General features: G+C 48.0%; 3 protein-coding genes across 5 annotated transcripts in view; all 3 read left to right on the forward strand.

Annotated features, from left to right (window-relative positions):
• The window catches only part of oxct1a (3-oxoacid CoA transferase 1a), a 22,207-nt gene extending 21,989 nt beyond the window's left edge, over positions 1-218 (forward strand). For both annotated transcript variants that reach the window (XM_027026189.2, XM_027026188.2), the window contains one exon: positions 1-218. This exon is cut by the window's left edge and continues 305 nt beyond it. The gene's annotated coding sequence lies outside the window, so the exon portion shown is untranslated.
• A 445-nt stretch (positions 219-663) lies between these two features.
• On the forward strand, positions 664-9,197 carry plcxd3 (phosphatidylinositol-specific phospholipase C, X domain containing 3). Its single transcript, XM_027026190.2, has 3 exons — positions 664-832; positions 6,663-7,371; positions 8,334-9,197. The coding sequence occupies exons 1-3, from the start codon at positions 730-732 to the stop codon at positions 8,488-8,490; spliced, it is 969 nt and encodes a 322-aa protein (XP_026881991.2). The 5' UTR covers positions 664-729; the 3' UTR covers positions 8,491-9,197.
• A 4,449-nt stretch (positions 9,198-13,646) lies between these two features.
• Positions 13,647-17,500, forward strand: part of c7a (complement component 7a) — an 11,108-nt gene continuing 7,254 nt past the window's right edge. Inside the window, exons 1-9 of one of the 2 annotated variants that reach the window (XM_035536175.1) lie at positions 13,647-13,796; positions 13,923-13,984; positions 14,171-14,255; positions 14,442-14,583; positions 14,688-14,826; positions 15,261-15,399; positions 16,359-16,502; positions 16,633-16,876; positions 17,333-17,458. In XM_035536175.1, the coding sequence (XP_035392068.1) occupies positions 13,788-13,796; positions 13,923-13,984; positions 14,171-14,255; positions 14,442-14,583; positions 14,688-14,826; positions 15,261-15,399; positions 16,359-16,502; positions 16,633-16,876; positions 17,333-17,458 (1,090 nt within the window). In that variant the 5' untranslated portion in view covers positions 13,647-13,787. The remainder of the gene's footprint in view (positions 13,797-13,922; positions 13,985-14,170; positions 14,256-14,441; positions 14,584-14,687; positions 14,827-15,260; positions 15,400-16,358; positions 16,503-16,632; positions 16,877-17,332; positions 17,459-17,500) is intronic. The other variant, XM_035536176.1, reaches the window with a different exon arrangement.

Below are 17,500 nucleotides of genomic sequence, written 5' to 3' on the forward strand. Positions count from 1 at the left end.
TAACGCTTCTGGGGCCCAATCGCTAGATACATGACTGATATTGTGTTGAAACAGATTAAACTCGCCTCTCTCTGTACTGAAACAAACGAACCTGTCTTTTCTTTTTTCTTGATCCGCGGAACAGGAACCGTTTTTTTTTTCCACATTTAGCGTTGCGTCGATGCACGCGAGCACGGGGAGGCCCATGCGGTTTGTACATAATAAAGGTTTCTGTCGTAGAGGCTTCGTTTGTGTCATTTGTGACTTGGTGCATTTACATCCGTCGCCGCGCTCAGACAGGCTGCCCTGCCCTGCGACTTGTCGTCCCGCCGTGAGGTTGCGTCCTGCTCGCGGGTGCGGTCTCCCTGCCAGTGCACCGCCTAGCAGATGCACAGCAGCCTGATGCTCGTCTGCACGTTTTAATGCAAAATGGAGCAGATTTCGCCCGCGCTATAGTAGCCATAAACGGGGATACAGGGCGGTTGTGAACGAGCTCAAACGAATTAATTATACAGACGAGGGAACATCACCGTCTACAGGGCCACGCGGACGCCGCCAGCGAGCGCGCGTTTGCGGAGACGTTTAGTGCGAGCTGGAGGCTGGAACACTGTCGTGCGTGCGCGCCGTCTCGGGGGTGTGGCAACGCTGGCGCTGTGAACTCGCGCACGGGCTCGCTGACAGAGGAACGAGCTCGTGCAGGGAGCACTCTGCGCGCACAGAACGAGCACGGAGCGCACGCGAAGCGGCGGCATGGCATCGTCCCAGGGGAAAGGTGAACTCCGCTACGCGGACTGGATGGCGAGTTTGCCCGAGAACCTGCACGCTCTGCCTCTCACGAACCTCGCGATACCGGGTGAGTGCGCGGTAGCCCTGGTGCGCATCGAGAGAAACGCGCTCCGGACTGCGCGGAGCGTCGTGTGCGCTTGTGCCCTGTCCTAAATAAAGCCGTTGAACTTAACGCGCGTGTCGTAGTGCGTGCTCGTCGCGGAACTCTTGATCTCAGCGCGGATCCACTGCTGATGTGCTTTAGCAAGTGTGCGTCTGACATCGGTAAATAGCGCCGTGCGTTTAGCAAGCGTGTGTGTGTCTGACGATGACGGGTGAAGGAGATCGAACATGACACTTGTTGCTCGGGGCCGGGAGGAGACACGTGTGCGGTTACGCGTGGACGCCCGCCGCCGGCGCACGCCCGCTGGGCTGGGCTGGGCTGGGCTGGGTTCGGAGGCAAGCACAGGCTTCTCTTTGGCACTTTATTGCGAATGGTTAAATGTCGGTGTGTAACGGTACTTCAGCACGCACAATGGGGCGGCTTGTCCCTCTCCGACGCGTTTTTTTCACGTGACTCCGCTGCCCGTGTCAGATGTTTGGCGTCTAGTCTCGCGGTGAACCGTGAGCGTAAGCAAGGTGGCTCGCGTCCCCACGTTAAGACAAGCGCACGCACTAATTATGTACCCATACCTGTACGAGGAACAAACCCAAAGCGTAAAAGCCGTCGTATCCGGTCGTGTAAATGGAGCTGACTCCGCTTGCCTTGGCCGTTACGCATTCAGACCGCCGCGTTTGTTACAATGTTCGTGTAAAAACATCCGTGTGTGTGTGTTCGCTGTGTAATAAAGGGTAATGTATAGGGCTGCAGAAACCTTGACTCCTGATACCTGTGTGTGTGTGAGCGCGAGAGAGAGATGGGGTTTCTGGAGTGATTTGACGTCCCGTTGCTGCATCTCTGACGCACGACTGGCGCGCTCTCAGCCATCTGTCACTGCTGGACGGAGTTTACCAAAGCTGGAGCCTCCCTGGAAAAATCATTAATTTCAGTAGGATCAGTACTTAAGGAATTAGCATATGACCTGTTAAATATGAACTTATATATGATTTGTTATCTTCGACTTGTTAAATATGACCTGTTGTATATTCTGCTTTCAGCAGTGGTCGTATGACCTATCTAGTTTTGTTAATCACTGGAATGTCAGAACCCGTAAGTGGGAAGCCTGTACAGCTCTACTCCACAGTGAGTTACCCAGTTTAATCACATGACCAGGATAGTTTGACATCACAGTGAGAGTATAACCCTGAAACAGCTTGTCTTCATAAAAACTACACATAGACACTTTAAATTCATAGAACCGTGATCACGTTAATTACGTTAAGATGGTTTGGTGTGAAATGATTTGTCTCCCTCTGACCCTCCAACCTTTCAAGGGTCATGAGGCAGGACTACATCTACACAACTACGTCAAACCACCCTAAAAAAATCTGCTCCATTTTACACGTTTCCTGCTTCTGGTGAATTATGGGAAAAGATTCCAGGAATGATTGGTTCCCACACAAACATAATAAGCCCTGCAGTGAGAGGTCACAGAACCGAGAGATGACGGCACCCTCCACAGGCTGAGCATATTATTACCTGAGGTATAGGTGGGTAATGACCTGTCAGAGCTTCTCTTCCAGTTTGTGATATTTCAGGGAAATGAACAGTCCTACTGAACATTTTGATTAATAGTTACCTGCACATCCCATGATTTCCTCCCAAAAGGCCCTTGAACTCAAATTGAGTCACTTTAATGTTTATTCATTCATGTCAGCAGGGTCATCTAAGCATGTGTAGGCTCGGGCTGTTGTCCTGGCCCTGATCTAGACAACTTTATAGCTGTTTCCTCTTCACCCCACAGCGGGAAGGTCACTCAGCACAGTGGGAGAGTCAAGTTTCTGATTCTTTTCATTGGGTATCTGAGTGTGCCTGTGTGTTTCAGATGAGCCTGTGTGTGTCTGCTGCTGGTGTCTCCTGGAGGGAGTAGAGACATCACTGATGTCTCACACTCTCCCATCTCAACATCACTGATTGATCTGAATATAGAGGCGCTTAGGAATGAGGTTTTATCTTTTGCAGTAACCTCACACACACACGCTCACAGACATGCATGCACACAGTATGACGTTCCTTTGTGAGTTCCATAAGAGTGAGGCAGACCTGGGGTGAAGTGGTTTGTGTTGTTTTCAGCACTGAGAGACTTTCCCGTCTGGATCACAGCAAATGAAGCTTCACCAGTCTCTGTGTCCTCTCCTCGCTGCTGGTCCATGGCTCTGATGAGGTCGTGACCCTGTTACACCTGCTTTAGTCAGACCTCTGAGACCGTGCAGCGCCGGGACAGCTCTGCCGATAGGCTGGATGATGGTCTGGGCCGCAGTCCAGGACACGATGACTGAGCTGAAAGACTCGTTAGCCGAGTCTCTACCGTGTTGTGGCATTTGGCTTGAAGGTCATCAGTAAAACGGCAGTGGACATTAACATGGAGAAATGTCTGAATGTCCAGCAGCTCATGGGGGATGTAGTTCTTGCTGAAGATTCCTCTGAGTGCCTGTTTCTTTTCACCAGAACGTCGTTATTTATTCTCCTCCTAGCTCACCATGTCACTAACTTTTATATGACGTACACCTGAGTCACCTACTGCTGAGGAGCAAGAACAACTGGGAAAAGACAGTGTGGCCTGAAGGTTTCCTTGAGAAAAAGATCGGACATTTAAGAAAGAGTTAAACGTATTGCACTACACACTGCTGTGGTGAGAGGCAGACGCCTGGTTCAGAGAAACGCAAATATACAGCTCACTGTGTGAACTGTGGGGTAGTGTCAGTTAGGAGACTTTAACCTTGGATTAGTCAAAGAAGGGTGCCATTAAAGCAGGTGATAATCGCAGTGAAAAAAAATGCAGTGGTGAGCTTAACAATAGAAAATAACCTGGCACACAGAGAAGTCCTGTGAGCGGATGAATTGTGGAATTAATTCAAGAAACACCTACACCATTCAGTAGGTGTACCTTAACATGGCAGAAGGACACAGACACCAGACACACTACTAAAGAAAACATATTTCAAAAAGAAGAATATGACTTGTATAGAGAAAGCACTGGGAATGACTGTGTTGCAGGTTGATAGAGCACTACTTGGCAAAACATCCAGGATCTGCTGAGGTTTACTGAATTTTTATGGAAGTCATTGTTTTTATGAAGGTTATATTTTTCCCTTTCAGATTTTTTGTGTGCTGTGATTTTTTAAAAATTTGAGAACTGCTCCGACTCCGCTGTAAATCTTCGAAAACATGGAACACGTTAGAAAGCAAAATCCCACTTGTGTACTGGGTCTGTCACACTCTGTTTATGTGTGCCATATCTCATCAACTCCACTGGTCTTCTGAACATCTAGTAGTGTGTTTGGCTTCTTTTGGTCATCAGAACTGCACTCCTGGTCTTGGAGTCTACAGGTGTTGTGCAGTACCCCTGCAGTGTGCAGACGTTGGACGTCTCGTCAGCTGCACAGTCTTGCTGTGAAAAGCCTCCTTGTCTCCATCTTGTCTCCATCTTGTCTCACACATACTTGGGACTGAGACTTGCACCTTGCCATGCTGGTTTTCCAGGCTCCTGCTCTTTACTAACAACATTGTCACCGCATGTGATCGTATGCTGTTGTCTGCTGCTCCCTGATGAGGGGCGTGTCCTCACCAGTGCAGTTTGCATCTGATTGGTTCTGAGCATTGTGTTTGCTGCGGCTTCTCTCTGCTGCTGTTCACAGAAACACTCGCTAGCAGTTCTTTCCTTTTCACTTCACTCCCGGTGTGTGAAAAGCTCAGGCTGACAGAACTGTGAGATGCAGGCGTGGTCACAGGCTTTACTCGCACTTTACACTACGCACCACAGTCACGTGACCTACGACTTGCACCACGGCGTGTGGGGGGGGGAGATTATTTGATGATCCTGCCTTGTGGGGATCGTTAACACTGAAGGGGCGGGGCTGAGGTGCGCTGACAGGCGGGGTCATGCGGAGCAGTTTTAAAGTGGAGCTGGTGCTTTACAGTTAGTTAAGTTCTTAATATCTTCTCATGCTAAAGACTGTTTAGCACGTTAACCACAAGTGTAACACGCTGTAACACGTGTGCTGGAAAATGATTACTGGACAGACCCAGTGTTGCCATAATATAGCAAAACAATGAACATATTTTTATTGCCATTGTACTGTATATGACATTTCAATAAATTAGTGATCTCTTTATACACATACTCCACACCTATCGAACAGATGTAATTCACCATTCATGTTACCACTGTTGACTCACCTGACCTGACCTGGAGATCTGTTCTCTGTGTGTGTTGTGTCAACATTTATTGGCCTCTTTGATGAGTGGCCTGGTTTTGACCAAAGGCCAGGTGTTTATTAAAACATTTATGCATTAAATGCACATATAAATACGGTTCATACAAAACCTTATCAATAAAACATGAACTGATCTACATGCGTTCATGAATGCATAGCCAACATAACCAGGATCTCCTGTTGTTTTATGACAGCTCATTAATGAGTGTGGCTATTGGAAATATGGAAGTGTTGTGCAGAGAACAAGACAATGAACAGCAGAACCGAGCTAAAATGAACTGGAGTGTGTTAGTACTACTCAATATTAGAGTGAGTGTGAGTCTTTCCAAAGCCCTAAATACACACAGAATGCTAATTTTGATAGTAGCTCATAGTGTGGGTAGTTCATACCCTGCAGAGATGCCGTGCTTGGAGGAACTGGGCCTCTCCGTACTGGACTGGGAGGTGATTTATGACATTGGTGTCATATTGGACCATGAAGTTATTTGACCTGCTATCCCTGGTAGTCTTGGCACTGAGGTTAGCAGGCTGGTCTGTAATGAGGGAGTGGTGCTCTGGTCTCTGATCTTCTGCCCTGAAACCACCACATTGTGATGACCAGATGAGTGCGAGTGGGTCTAACGGTCTGCTGGCTCACCCCTGGACCTGCATATCCGGTTCGGGGTTGGTCTGTTCTGTGGCTGTTCGGATGACCCTGGTGTTTCTTGAGCAGGGGCTGTTTTGATTAAATGGATTTGCTAGGTTTTATTAAAAATGTTGACGTGTGTGTTCATAGATGTTTTCCTGAGGCCGCCTTCTAGAGAGACATGCCTGCTGATTGTGTTCTCAGACCCTCCTCCCTGTTTTCACACGACCAGCGTCCTGGGTGGAGCCCAGTAAGGACACGTGCGCAATAGTGTGGAATCAGAGCCAGAGCTAGGAACACCAAGTTTTCCCATAATGCTTTCAGTAATCAGGAACCAGGGGATGTGATGTCTGACTCGCTGACTGGAGACACGCGGACACTTCGAGGTGAACATGCAGAGTTTTACAGTAAACTGACACTTTCTCTCTCTCTCTCTCTCTCTCTCTCTCTAACTTTATTTAGCATCCTTCTTTGCAGCACTGCCATGGCCTGTTAAAGCGCTCTGCTCCTGTGCTAATGTGTGTTCAGCACGGTCCGCCGTGAGATGCCTTGTTTCTCCTCCGGTCCCACAACACATTCCCTCCTCATTCTCCCTTCTAATGTAGCAGCGTCCGGAGTATCCAGTTTCCTTTTCCACACAGTCACAGTGCATCTTCTTAACAGTGGTGTGGAATCAGAAGAGAAAAGAGTGTGATTGAACTGAGGACACTCGGTGAGAGTGTGAGAGGGGAGTGCGAGAGACGTGCTCCTCTCTGAGAGCCTCTGAGCTCTCCACGGTGAGCGTGCAGGGTCCTGACATGCACTGACACCCTGGACAGCAGGTAGCAGTTTCTAGAACCTAAATGTCATGGTGGCCTGTCACGGTACTCTTGTGCGCTAGTGATGTTCTTCTCCTGAGGTTTCTCCTGTCCTACAGGATCTCATGACTCCTTCAGCTTCTACATAGACGAGGCGTCCCCCGTCGGTCCGGAGCAACCCGACACCGTGCAGAACTTCGTCTCCGTCTTCGGCACCGTGGCCAAGAAGCTGATGAGGAAATGGCTGGCCACGCAGACCATGAACTTCTCCAGTCAGCTGGAGGCAGGCATCCGCTTCTTTGACCTCCGCATCTCCACCAAGCCGCGAGACCCCGACAACGAGCTGTACTTCGCCCACGGGCTGTTCAGTGCCACAGTGCGAGAGGGCCTGGAGCAGATCAATGCCTTCCTGGCCTCGCACGCACGGGAGGTCGTCTTTCTGGACTTCAACCACTTCTATGGAGTCCAGAACCTCCACCACGAGAAGCTGGTACAGATGCTGCGTCTGGTGTTCGGCGAGCGCCTGTGCCCCGTCGTCTTCGCTCAGGAGGTCAGTCTGAAGTACCTGTGGGAGAAGGAGTACCAGGTCCTGGTGTTCTACCACAACCCCATGGCATTGGAGGTGCCCTTCCTGTGGCCTGGTCAGATGATGCCGGCCCCCTGGGCCAACACCACAGACCCCGACAAGCTGATCCAGTTCCTGCAGGCTGCCGTGACCGACCGCCGACGCAAGGGAACCTTCTTCGTGTCCCAGATGGTTCTGACACCCAAAGCTAGCACAGTAATGAAAGGGGTTGCCAGCGGCTTGAGAGAGACCATCACAGAGAGGTACACACAGATGTTCATTACCCACAATGCACCAGTGTCTGCTGGATAGCTGAAAGTATAGGCAGAAGTGTTTCTGGGCTTGGTTATGTTTCCTTGGTCATGACACTGGTGAGGTGTGAGTGTGGGGAGGTGGAGGTGTGTGAGTGTGTAGGAGGTGGAGGGGTTAGTGTGGTGTGGTGAGTGGGGAGGTGGAGGTGGGTGTGTGTGGCAAGGTGGAGGGGTGAGTGTGGTGTGGTGGGTGTGAGTGTGGGGAGGCGGAGGTGGGTGTGGAGGTGGAGGTGTGAGTGTAGGGAGCTGGAGGGGTGAGTGTGGTGTGGTGGGTGTGTGAGTGTGGGGAGGTGGAGGTGGGTGTGTGTGAGTGTAGGGAGGTGGAGGGGTGAGTGTGGTGTGGTGGGTGTGAGTGTGGGGAGTTGGATGTGGGTGTATGGAGGTGGAGGTGTGAGTGTAGGGAGCTGGAGGGGTGAGTGTGGTGTGGTGGGTGTGAGTGTGGGGAGTTGGATGTGGGTGTATGGAGGTGGAGGTGTGAGTGTAGGGAGGTGGAGGGGTGAGTGTGGTGTGGTGGGTGTGAGTGTGGGGAGTTGGATGTGGGTGTATGGAGGTGGAGGTGTGAGTGTAGGGAGGTGGAGGGGTGAGTGTGGTGTGGTGGGTGTGTAGGGAGGTGGAGGGGTGAGTGTGGAGGCTGGCCAGACTCGGTCCCTCTCGTTCTCTCTTCTCCTATCTGTCTGAAAACGACAACATTATTACTGGAGATCTTTTGAAACTCTTTTCGACTGAATATATTACGATAATGCAACAAATCCCTGCCTCTGTAGTCAGTCAGATGTAATGACATGTAAATGTATCCATCAGGGTGAGAAGGCACTGGGCAGAGTGCAGGCCACCTCTGCTGGGACCTTGGACAGTGTAGTGTGAAACTCTCCCAACATTCACTCCGTGTGTGTGTGTGCGTGCTGTCTTTACAGAGCCCTTCCCGGTATGATGCAGTGGGTACGTTCTCAGCGTCCAGGAGAGAGTGGTGTGAACATCATCACGGCCGACTTTGTGGAGCTGGGTGAGTTCATCAGCGCGGTTATCACCCTCAACTACTACCTGGGTGAAGATGAGGAGAACGTCACCTGAGCAACCATCACCGCCCGCACCTGGATACACCCGCATTGCGTGCTCGCTCTCTCTCTCTCTCGCTCCCTTTTTCTTTCTCTCTCTCTCTCGCTCCCTTTTTCTTCCTTTCTCTCACTCTGTCCCTCTCCTCCTCTCTGAAAAGTCGCCTTCCTCTGACATTTCTAGGGCTACTGAATTAAAGGCAGGGCGGTCTGAAGGCAGATGCAGTGTGTTGGACTGAGGACAGAGGTGAAGGGGAGGAACTCTTGAGTTGTGTGTGTGTGTGTGTGTGTGTGTGTGAGAGTGTGTGAGTGTGTGTGTAAATGAGTTTGCTCCTGCTATGTGATTTGCAGTAGTAACCGGTGCATCACAGATTCCTGTCCTGACTCTGTGTAGTAACGGTGACATATTAACTCCTGTCATGGTGAATAAATGTAGTCTGTGCAGTGACTGTGACCCTATAGTAGGTGTAACTGCAGTGGTGTAACTTGTATGATCGTCAGTTTGTAAATATGTGTAAACCGGTTGAATTTATTATCCGTCATGCCACACACGTCATGATAAGGTTCGGTTGTTTAGTACGTTCCTGTTTTTTACGTGAATGAATAGATTCAGCATTGTACCAACATGTGACTTACCCCACCGTCCTCAGTGGAAATGTGTGTGTTATTTCCCCGACGCACTCGGCAGACCAAAGCAGCTGGTGTGTGTGTGTGCATTACGTGATTGTGGGGTGAGGAGGTAAGCGATTGCAACACACATACTGACTCTTGGTGTCCGCAGTATTTCAGAATGAGTGTGTGCCTGGAAAAGTAGTGTGATGGAATAACTCGCCACCCATCCTCCTCCCTAGCACTAGCTCACTGGGGTTCCAGTAACACCAACGCGTTGATGTGTGGTGTTCTGTCTGCTACCTGCAACTGTCACCTGACTTTCCCCAAAGTGCTCTGCTGTGGTTGTCGGTCAAATGAAATGGGCCAGCAGGTGGCGCTGTGTTTGAGACTACTACGGCAGGGGTGTTTACCATGTTTGCAAAACTAGCTGTCTTATGAACTATTCTTGTCAATTGTAATGACACTTTCTCAGCCGTGTGACCGGACCATCAGATGTGACGCACTGTATTACTGCATGTTCCTGTGACAGTCCATTAGTTCTCTGTAGAATTTCATTGGTCAGTGTCTTAATGCAAATTCCAAATTGGTGAATTCTTATCAATGAGGTGTAAAATAAATGTAAATAATGAATTTATGCTGTCAGACCTTTATTTTCCCTCCATCTAAACAACAGTAAAAATCTTGTTTTCATGTTGTGTATTCTACTGCTAATAACTCACCTCAGGTTTACCGACACCTACCAAACTCATAGACTGAAGTATGTCTTCGTAAATGAAAGGGAGCGTGTGTGAGCATCTCCAGGGGTCACGGAGGGATGGCCGTAGGCAGCAGGCCGGGTGTGGTGTCCCTCAAGGCCCGATGCAGGTTGTGTGGACCAAGCAGAAAAATGAGCCACTGCGTTTGGATTCTACTGCGATGCAAATGAGAATTAGATTTCCGTAAACAGCAGATAAGGAAGCCTGCTGCAGGTTTTGTGTGGTCAGCAGAGTCTTTCCTATTCTGATGCATGTAACAGCTTGTGTCCTCATTACATGTTTCCACAACAAGACAAAGGCTTGACACAGCTGGGCAGGGACCTCACTGAGGGGAGGGTGGGAGGGAGGCAGAGTGATGAGAGAAAGAGCGAGAGAAGTGTTCTCCATCTCCAGAAGGCCACACCTTTTTCGCCAGTTACATCTGCAGGAGTCAGCGTCAGGACTGCTCACGATGAACCGTCCACTGTTACAACATGGACTGCACACAAGAAGCACAAGCACTCGTGTGCAGTTCTGCCACAGATCCTGAGGTGAACATGCTGTCAACACGCTTCAAACATGTCACGTGCTCAGTATATCTCAGAGCAGAAAAGGACGTTTGAGAACTCATGATGCACAAATGTACAATTAATGTTCAGTTTTATAAACTGTTGAAGGTGGATTTGATTCAGTTTAATACAAGAGCGTTAGAGATTCATTAAAGATTAATGCAATCTGCAAACTACTACTACTAATAAAAATAACAATAACAAGAAGAACAATAATAATATTTTTATGATAGTTTTACTGACTTTCTGTGAGTGTACATGTCCTAACTGAGCTTTATAGAACACTTTATACGAATCTTTTCTTGATCCTTTTCTGATCTTTTTAGATGTTCTCTGATCTACAGTGTTCCCTGGTGGTTTTATCTTCCAGCTATTATAGCATAAAGCAGATGATGGTTGTGAGATGAGTCTTACAGGCCATGCCAGACTGGGTTCGGTGGATTGTGTTGCTCTCAGTTCGTGGTCTAGTCTTGACACAATTATTAATCTGATGTGTGACTCTGTTGGCTGTGAACCATAATCAATTATTCTTCTCACACAACTCTAATTTACAGTCTGTAAATCTTTGCCCCTGTTCCTTCATGTATAACTTGGTCCCCTATTCCCTAAACCCTCACCACACCCCCTAGTCTATAACACTGTTCCCTAGCCCCTATCCCTACCCTTTAGACCCTCTCCATCCACTGATCCCAGGACGTAACGCTAAACCGTAGCTTACCCTATCAAACTAACACCCAAGGCTCACCCATTCCTAGCATCCACAGAGCTCTCATTTGAGCCATAATCCCAGCCCTGGTGTACTGAAGACCTTCCGTCTTAATCCCACCATTCAATCAAAAATAATCCAGGATTTGTAAGTACACACTAATGTGTGTCTGTGTGTGGGTGAGTGTGTGTGTGTGTGTGTGTGTGAGTGTGTGTGTAATAGAGAAGAGACAAAAAGACAGCTCTGACCATCACTGCCACCATATCTAAAAATAAATCAGATTATAAAGTAAAAAAAAACCCTATTTGGAACATTAGGATTATGAAATTAACACTGAAAGCAAAGTAGAAGCATCTTATGAATTATCAGAGTATCTCCTTTCTGTCAGAGACCCACAGCAGAGACACAGTGACCACAGCCTGGCTACAGACGAGGACAGACAGACAGACCAGGTGCTCACTGCACGACGTGTGGGTGAGACAAAACTATAAATCTAAAACTTTATGCCACATTGCTGTAACATGGCCATTAAAAGCTGCACCTATTAAAGCAGAAAGTGTCATGTGTGGAGGTGAGAGACGGTGACAACGTCCCCCGTCCTGCTGCTCAGACTCAATTACACCACAAACCACTTCTCTGCTAAAAATATTTACACATTTCCAAGCTATAGTATTAGATTATCATGGTATAGTATTTTATCATCTTAACGTTGTTAATACTGTTTAATTATTGTTATTACTGAAGCTGTTTTTAATAATGTAGCTACTAACCATTTTTAACATGTTAAACCTTTATGCATTTTATTAAACTCAATATTGTATTACAAGGTCATACTAATAAGGAAGGACCACCACTTTAACTGACAGAGAGAGAGAGAGGGAGAGAGAGAGAGAGAGAGAGAGAGACTGACTGTAAACGGATGAGAGCAGCAGCTCTGCAGTGGGGGTGTTGGTTATATGATAGATAATCCGCTTCCTTTTGGTCTGAGTTATGAGTGTGGGAGGAGACTAGTGTTGGTCTAGGGGAGACTCCTCTCAGCTCGCTAATGTGACCACAGTCTTCCGCTTAAGAACCCAAAAGAAAAAACTTATGAAAATAATTTAGATTCACTAAAAACAAAAACACAGCCAAACAGTTTTAAAGTGACTCCACTACCAAAGTGATTACTGGATAGAGCTATGTGTGTGTGTGTGTGTGTGTGTGTGTGTGTGTGTGTGTGTGTGTGTGTGTGTGTGTATGTATGTATGTATGTATGTATGTAAGTGTGTGTAGCCCTGTTCAGTTGTACTGGTGTGTGAGTGTGTGTGTAGTCATGTTCAGTTGTATTGGTCTCCACCCATAATCTTATGTCATTTAGAAATACATTCACTGCTGCTCATTCTTTATCCTGTAGAGTTTCTCATAAAGTGTCTTATTTTCATAAACATAAACGAACAAACACTGAAAACCTGGAGGCACACAGTACTTAACCCTAACTCTGACTTTAACCTTAACTCTAACCTTAACTCTAACCTTAACTCTAACCTTAACCCTAACCCTAACTCTAACCTTAACTCTAACCTTAACCCTAACTCTGACTCTGACCCTAACCCTAACTCTGACCCTGACCTTAACCCTGACCTTAACCCTAACCCCTAACTCTAACCCTGACCTTGACCCTAAACCTAACACTAACTTATCCTATCCCTGACCCTAACTCTAACCCTGACCCTGTTCAATATATGATTTGCTGTAGCTACACACACACACACACACACACTCTGCCTGCAAGCAGTAACCATATTATGCCAGCACTGGTAAATTCATGCACTGTATTTGCAAAAACAGAAGATACTCAGACAATGTGATGCTGACTGTGTGTGAGAGAGGAGACAGGGTGAGTGCGTCACTCTGACGTGTGTATATGATACATGACGACACACCGCCTGCTGCGTGAGTGGCTGGGCGGGGAGGGGCTTGCTGAGAAACCCAATTACCTCTTAATTATGCAAATGAGCGAATGGGTTAGGTCACGTGACCTGGGGCGTCATCAGCGCAGGACAGAAACCGCACATGCCGCAGGCTCGCGGAGAACGCGTGGCGCTTGGTCGCCACCTAGTGGCGGGACGCACGTGTTTTATCCCGCGAGCATGCAGAGCTCCCAACCCCAGAGGAAACCAAAACAGCTTTTGCCCTCTCGGGTTAAACACAAAGGTAACGAGGAATGTCTCTGGGCATGTATGCACATGTACTGGCCTTCATATTTCTGTAGAGGAGAAAGGTCAGATACTTTGTCTAGTAACCAAAGGGACACTTTCTTTGCCTTTATAACCATTATAAATTGTTTAGTAAAGAAACTCTTCCCCACATGGTGCATGTGTTTTACTAGCAGTCCCTCAGTTCTCAGGAAGCCAAAAATAAATGAACAAAAAACCCAAAACAAAGTGGAAGTTCTGTTCTCTCTACCCTCCCCTCTCTTCCTCTCTCTCACTTTCCTTTCCTCCCTCTAACCCCCCCCCCCCCCCCCCCCCCCCCCAACATCTGTGCTCTTATGAGGAGTTTCCTTGGTTGAGAAAGCTTGTTTTTCTATGCCACAGTGAGGGTTCGAGAGCTCCGGGAGACGCACTAAAACTTGAAGCATACACAGTGTGAGGAGCCGTGCGCGCACACACACACACACACACGTGTGTACGTCGACTGCACACAGGTCTGCACCATGACTAAGGTAAGTAAAATGACTCCGACCCATAGCTGGGACAGCTGGGTGATTTGACGTGAGGCTAGTTCGACTTAAAAGGGGTCTGTTATGGTAAGAACTTTGGTCGAGGTTTTCACGATGTTCTCTCCTCAGTCTGGCTACTACAGGGCTGTGCTGTTTCTGTCCAGTCTGTTGCATGAAGCAGTCCAGCAGCTGTAAGCACAACACTCTCTCTCTCTCTCTCTCTTTCTCTCTCTCGCTCTTTCTCTATCTCTCTTTCTCTGTGTTGGTCTCTTTCTCTCGCTGTCTTTTTCTGTGTCGTTCTGTCTTTCCCTGACTCTCTCTCTTGTTTAAAGCGTTGACTGTATGAGGTAGGTCTATACTGTGCTGTGTTTCCACAGTCCCATGCGCCGATCTGAGCCGGTAGACTGTGTGTGGGTAGAATGGTCATCCTGGAGCCCCTGTGATCCCTGCTCTAACACACAGGTGGGGACCAGCAGATAAATCAATCCTAAACGAATAACCGTGTGGGTTTGCACTGCACTGAATGAACCGTAGCTGCGTGTGCTCCAGGCAGCATTAGGGAGCGTTACAGGGCACACACATGTTGGGTGCATTAGCATTGCAGTCCTGGCCCCCAGACCAACCCAGAGATGCGTCAATGTGTTTCAGACGCAGATCCGCTCCATGAAGGTCTACTCCCAGTTTGGTGGCCAACCGTGTTCTGGGATGTCACTCCGGACACAGGCGTGTAGAAGTACTCAGGGCTGCCCCCTAGAGGACGGCTGTGGTGACCGCTTCCGCTGTCAGTCTGGTAAAGCTCTCTACACTTGTGTAAATGTGTGAATGTGAGTTTGGAAGGTGAGTGATATGGACAGTGTGTTTGGTATGGACAGTGTGTTTGGTGTGTGTGTGCAGGACAGTGCATTAGCTGGACTCTAGTGTGTAACGGTGATCAGGACTGTGAGGAGGATGGATCAGACGAGCACCACTGCAATAGTGAAGGAGTCTGTGACCTGCAGAAACCTCCGCCACAGATAGAGCTCACCGGCCTGGGGTAACGGAGCTCTCTCTCTCTCTCTCTCTCTCTCTCTCTCTCTCTCTCTCTCTCACACTCACATACACACTTACGCACACACGCACACTCACACGCACACGCACACACTCACACTCACACACAGACACTCACACACTCTCACACACAGACACTCACACACACAGTCATGCTCATACTCACACACACACACACACACACTCACGTACACACTTACACAGACACACACACACACTCACGCACACAGACTCACACACACTCACACACAGACACTCACACACACACACAGTCATGCTCAAACTCACACATACACACACATACACTCACGTACACACTTACACAGACTCACACACACGCACACACTCACACACAGACACACACACACTCACACACACAGTCATGCTCACACTCAGAGTTGTGTGTATTGTGGTTGTAAGGTTTGACGCGGTGACAAAGCGGTTCCGTGGGACTGTCATTAACACTAAAAGTTTTGGTGGACAGTGTCAGAAGACTTTCAGTGGAGACCATCAAGACTTCTACAGACTGCCTCAGAGTGTCCTCACATACACCTTCCAGGTAAGAGACAAAGAGACATGTCCTCACTAACAGCCGAGAGACAGAAACGGGCTGTAACTCTGTTTGTTTACACCTCGATCTGCTCCACGAGCTCTACAGTTTCTCTACAGTTCAAAAGAGTTTAATTTTGATTAACTTTCAATTTCATAAATCCCAGAGGGAAACAGGGAGGGTGAGTGGGTGGGAGAAACCACAAAGGATGAGGACCCCCCCCATCCTTTGTGGTTTCTGCCACCCAGTCACCCTCCCTGGGGGTCATGGGGGAGGAGCCATGGGGCACAGGGGTGGAGCCATGGGAGTCGGGTTGGAACTACAGCAGCTGAGACGGGTGGAGGCTCAGCAACACGACACCAGGAGCAGATGTGAAGATGGGGAGGTTTGTAGGCTCTGCTCCCTACGGTGGGCTGAACCGTCTGAGCAAAGCAGATGTGACAGACCATAAAACCCCAAGAGTTCCCTCAGCTACTGTGGCAAAGACTATTCAGTGGTTCCTGAGCATTTTAGAGTCAAGACAAAATGTATAGCTCTGTTAATATGACCAAATCATCTATCTATCTATCTATCTATCTATCTATCTATCTATCTATCTATCTATCTATCTATCTATCTATCTATCTATCTATCTATCTATCTATCTATCTATCTATCTATCTATCTATCTATCTATCTATCTATCTATCTATCTAGTAAAAGTTGGTTTAGCTGTTGCAACCTCCAAACACATGCACGTTTCGCACTGTGCATTGCCTCTGTGCCTCACACCATCCTCCTGTGTCACGCATATGTGAGCAACAATAATTCTCCTTGTAGAGAAGAGTATTGACTGGTTAAAGCAAACCAGATGTGGTGATGGTCTTTTATCTTCTCAGCTGATCGAGTGATGGACACAGCTGAACCAAAAAAGCTAAGGCAAATTGACATAAAAATAAAGTTTTGCTTTATTTTTATTAATCGTAAAGGTAAAATCAAAAAACGACTTTACAAGTGAGTTCTATGAAAGTTCCTGGCACTACATGAAGAAGATTGAAAATCGTGAAACAACACAAGGGACAACTTCAGGTCACAACCACTTCACATCTAACGAGGACCTGAACACCATGAAGGTAATAATTACAGTTTTACATGACAGAGATGAACACGTCCAGCAGTGTTAGTGGCTGCATTACATATACCGTAGATGTCTGGTGACCCAGCCAGGCTCATTGTTTGGTGTCTGATGCTGTCTCCCACCAGTCTAAGCAGTTTGTGGAGATTTCCAGCGATGTCGAAGTGGCCCAATTTCAGAACCAGCCCCCAGGGTACCTCCCACTCTCAGAAGCCTTCTGGAAGGTTCTCTCCTCCCTACCTGTGGTGTACAACTACGCTGCCTACCGCACCGTGCTAGAGAGGTTTGGGACACACTACCTGTCTGAGGGGACCCTGGGTGGGCGCTTCCAGGCGCTGCTGCACTTTAGCCAAGACATGGAGAGTAGGAGCAGTAAGAGAACTCAGCACTGTTCACTGTTCATGTGATGGAATTCAGCTTCTGGAATTGTGTTGTTATTAATAAGGAGTTCTGTGTTTTTATTAATAAGGAGTTCTGTGTTGTTATTAATAAGCTGTTTTGTGTTGTTATTAATGAGCAGTTTTGTGTTGTTATTAATAAGTTTTGTTTTAACGGGTTTTGTCTTTATTCTCCTTCTCTTTCTTTGGCCCGCTGCTCTCTCTCTCCTGCTCTCTCTCTCCTGCTCTCTCTTTCCTGCTCTCTCTCTCCTGCTCTCTCTCTCCTGCTCTCTCTCCTGCTCTCTCTCTCCTGCTCTCTCTCTCCTGCTCTCTCTCCTGCTCTCTCTCTCCTGCTCTCTCTCTCCTGCTCTCTCTCTCCTGCTCTCTCTCCTGCTCTCTCTCTCCTGCTCTCTCTCTCCTGCTCTCTCTCCTGCTCTCTCTCTGGACACAGAACATGAGATATCAGATTTTAAGGAGTGTGTCAAAGAAACCCACTCTGTCCTTTTCTTCATCTCATGGACCACTGAGAAATGCAGAGTTTATTACAACAGTGTAAAGAAAGAAGAGGCCAATTACAGTGAGGCACTTTCTCCTGGCGGGGGTCAGACATAGTGTCTCT

Source organism: Electrophorus electricus, chromosome 18 (genome assembly GCF_013358815.1).
Source record: "Electrophorus electricus isolate fEleEle1 chromosome 18, fEleEle1.pri, whole genome shotgun sequence".
In the NCBI taxonomy this organism is placed as follows: Eukaryota; Metazoa; Chordata; class Actinopteri; order Gymnotiformes; family Gymnotidae; genus Electrophorus; species Electrophorus electricus.

Coding starts and splice junctions, on each gene's coding strand:
- plcxd3 (XM_027026190.2), top strand. CDS start 730: ATGGCATCGTCCCAGGGGAAAGGTGAACTCCGCTACGCGGACTGGATG. Junction 833..6,662: donor CACGAACCTCGCGATACCGG/GTGAGTGCGCGG, acceptor CCTGTCCTACAG/GATCTCATGACTCCTTCAGC. Junction 7,372..8,333: donor AGAGAGACCATCACAGAGAG/GTACACACAGAT, acceptor CTGTCTTTACAG/AGCCCTTCCCGGTATGATGC.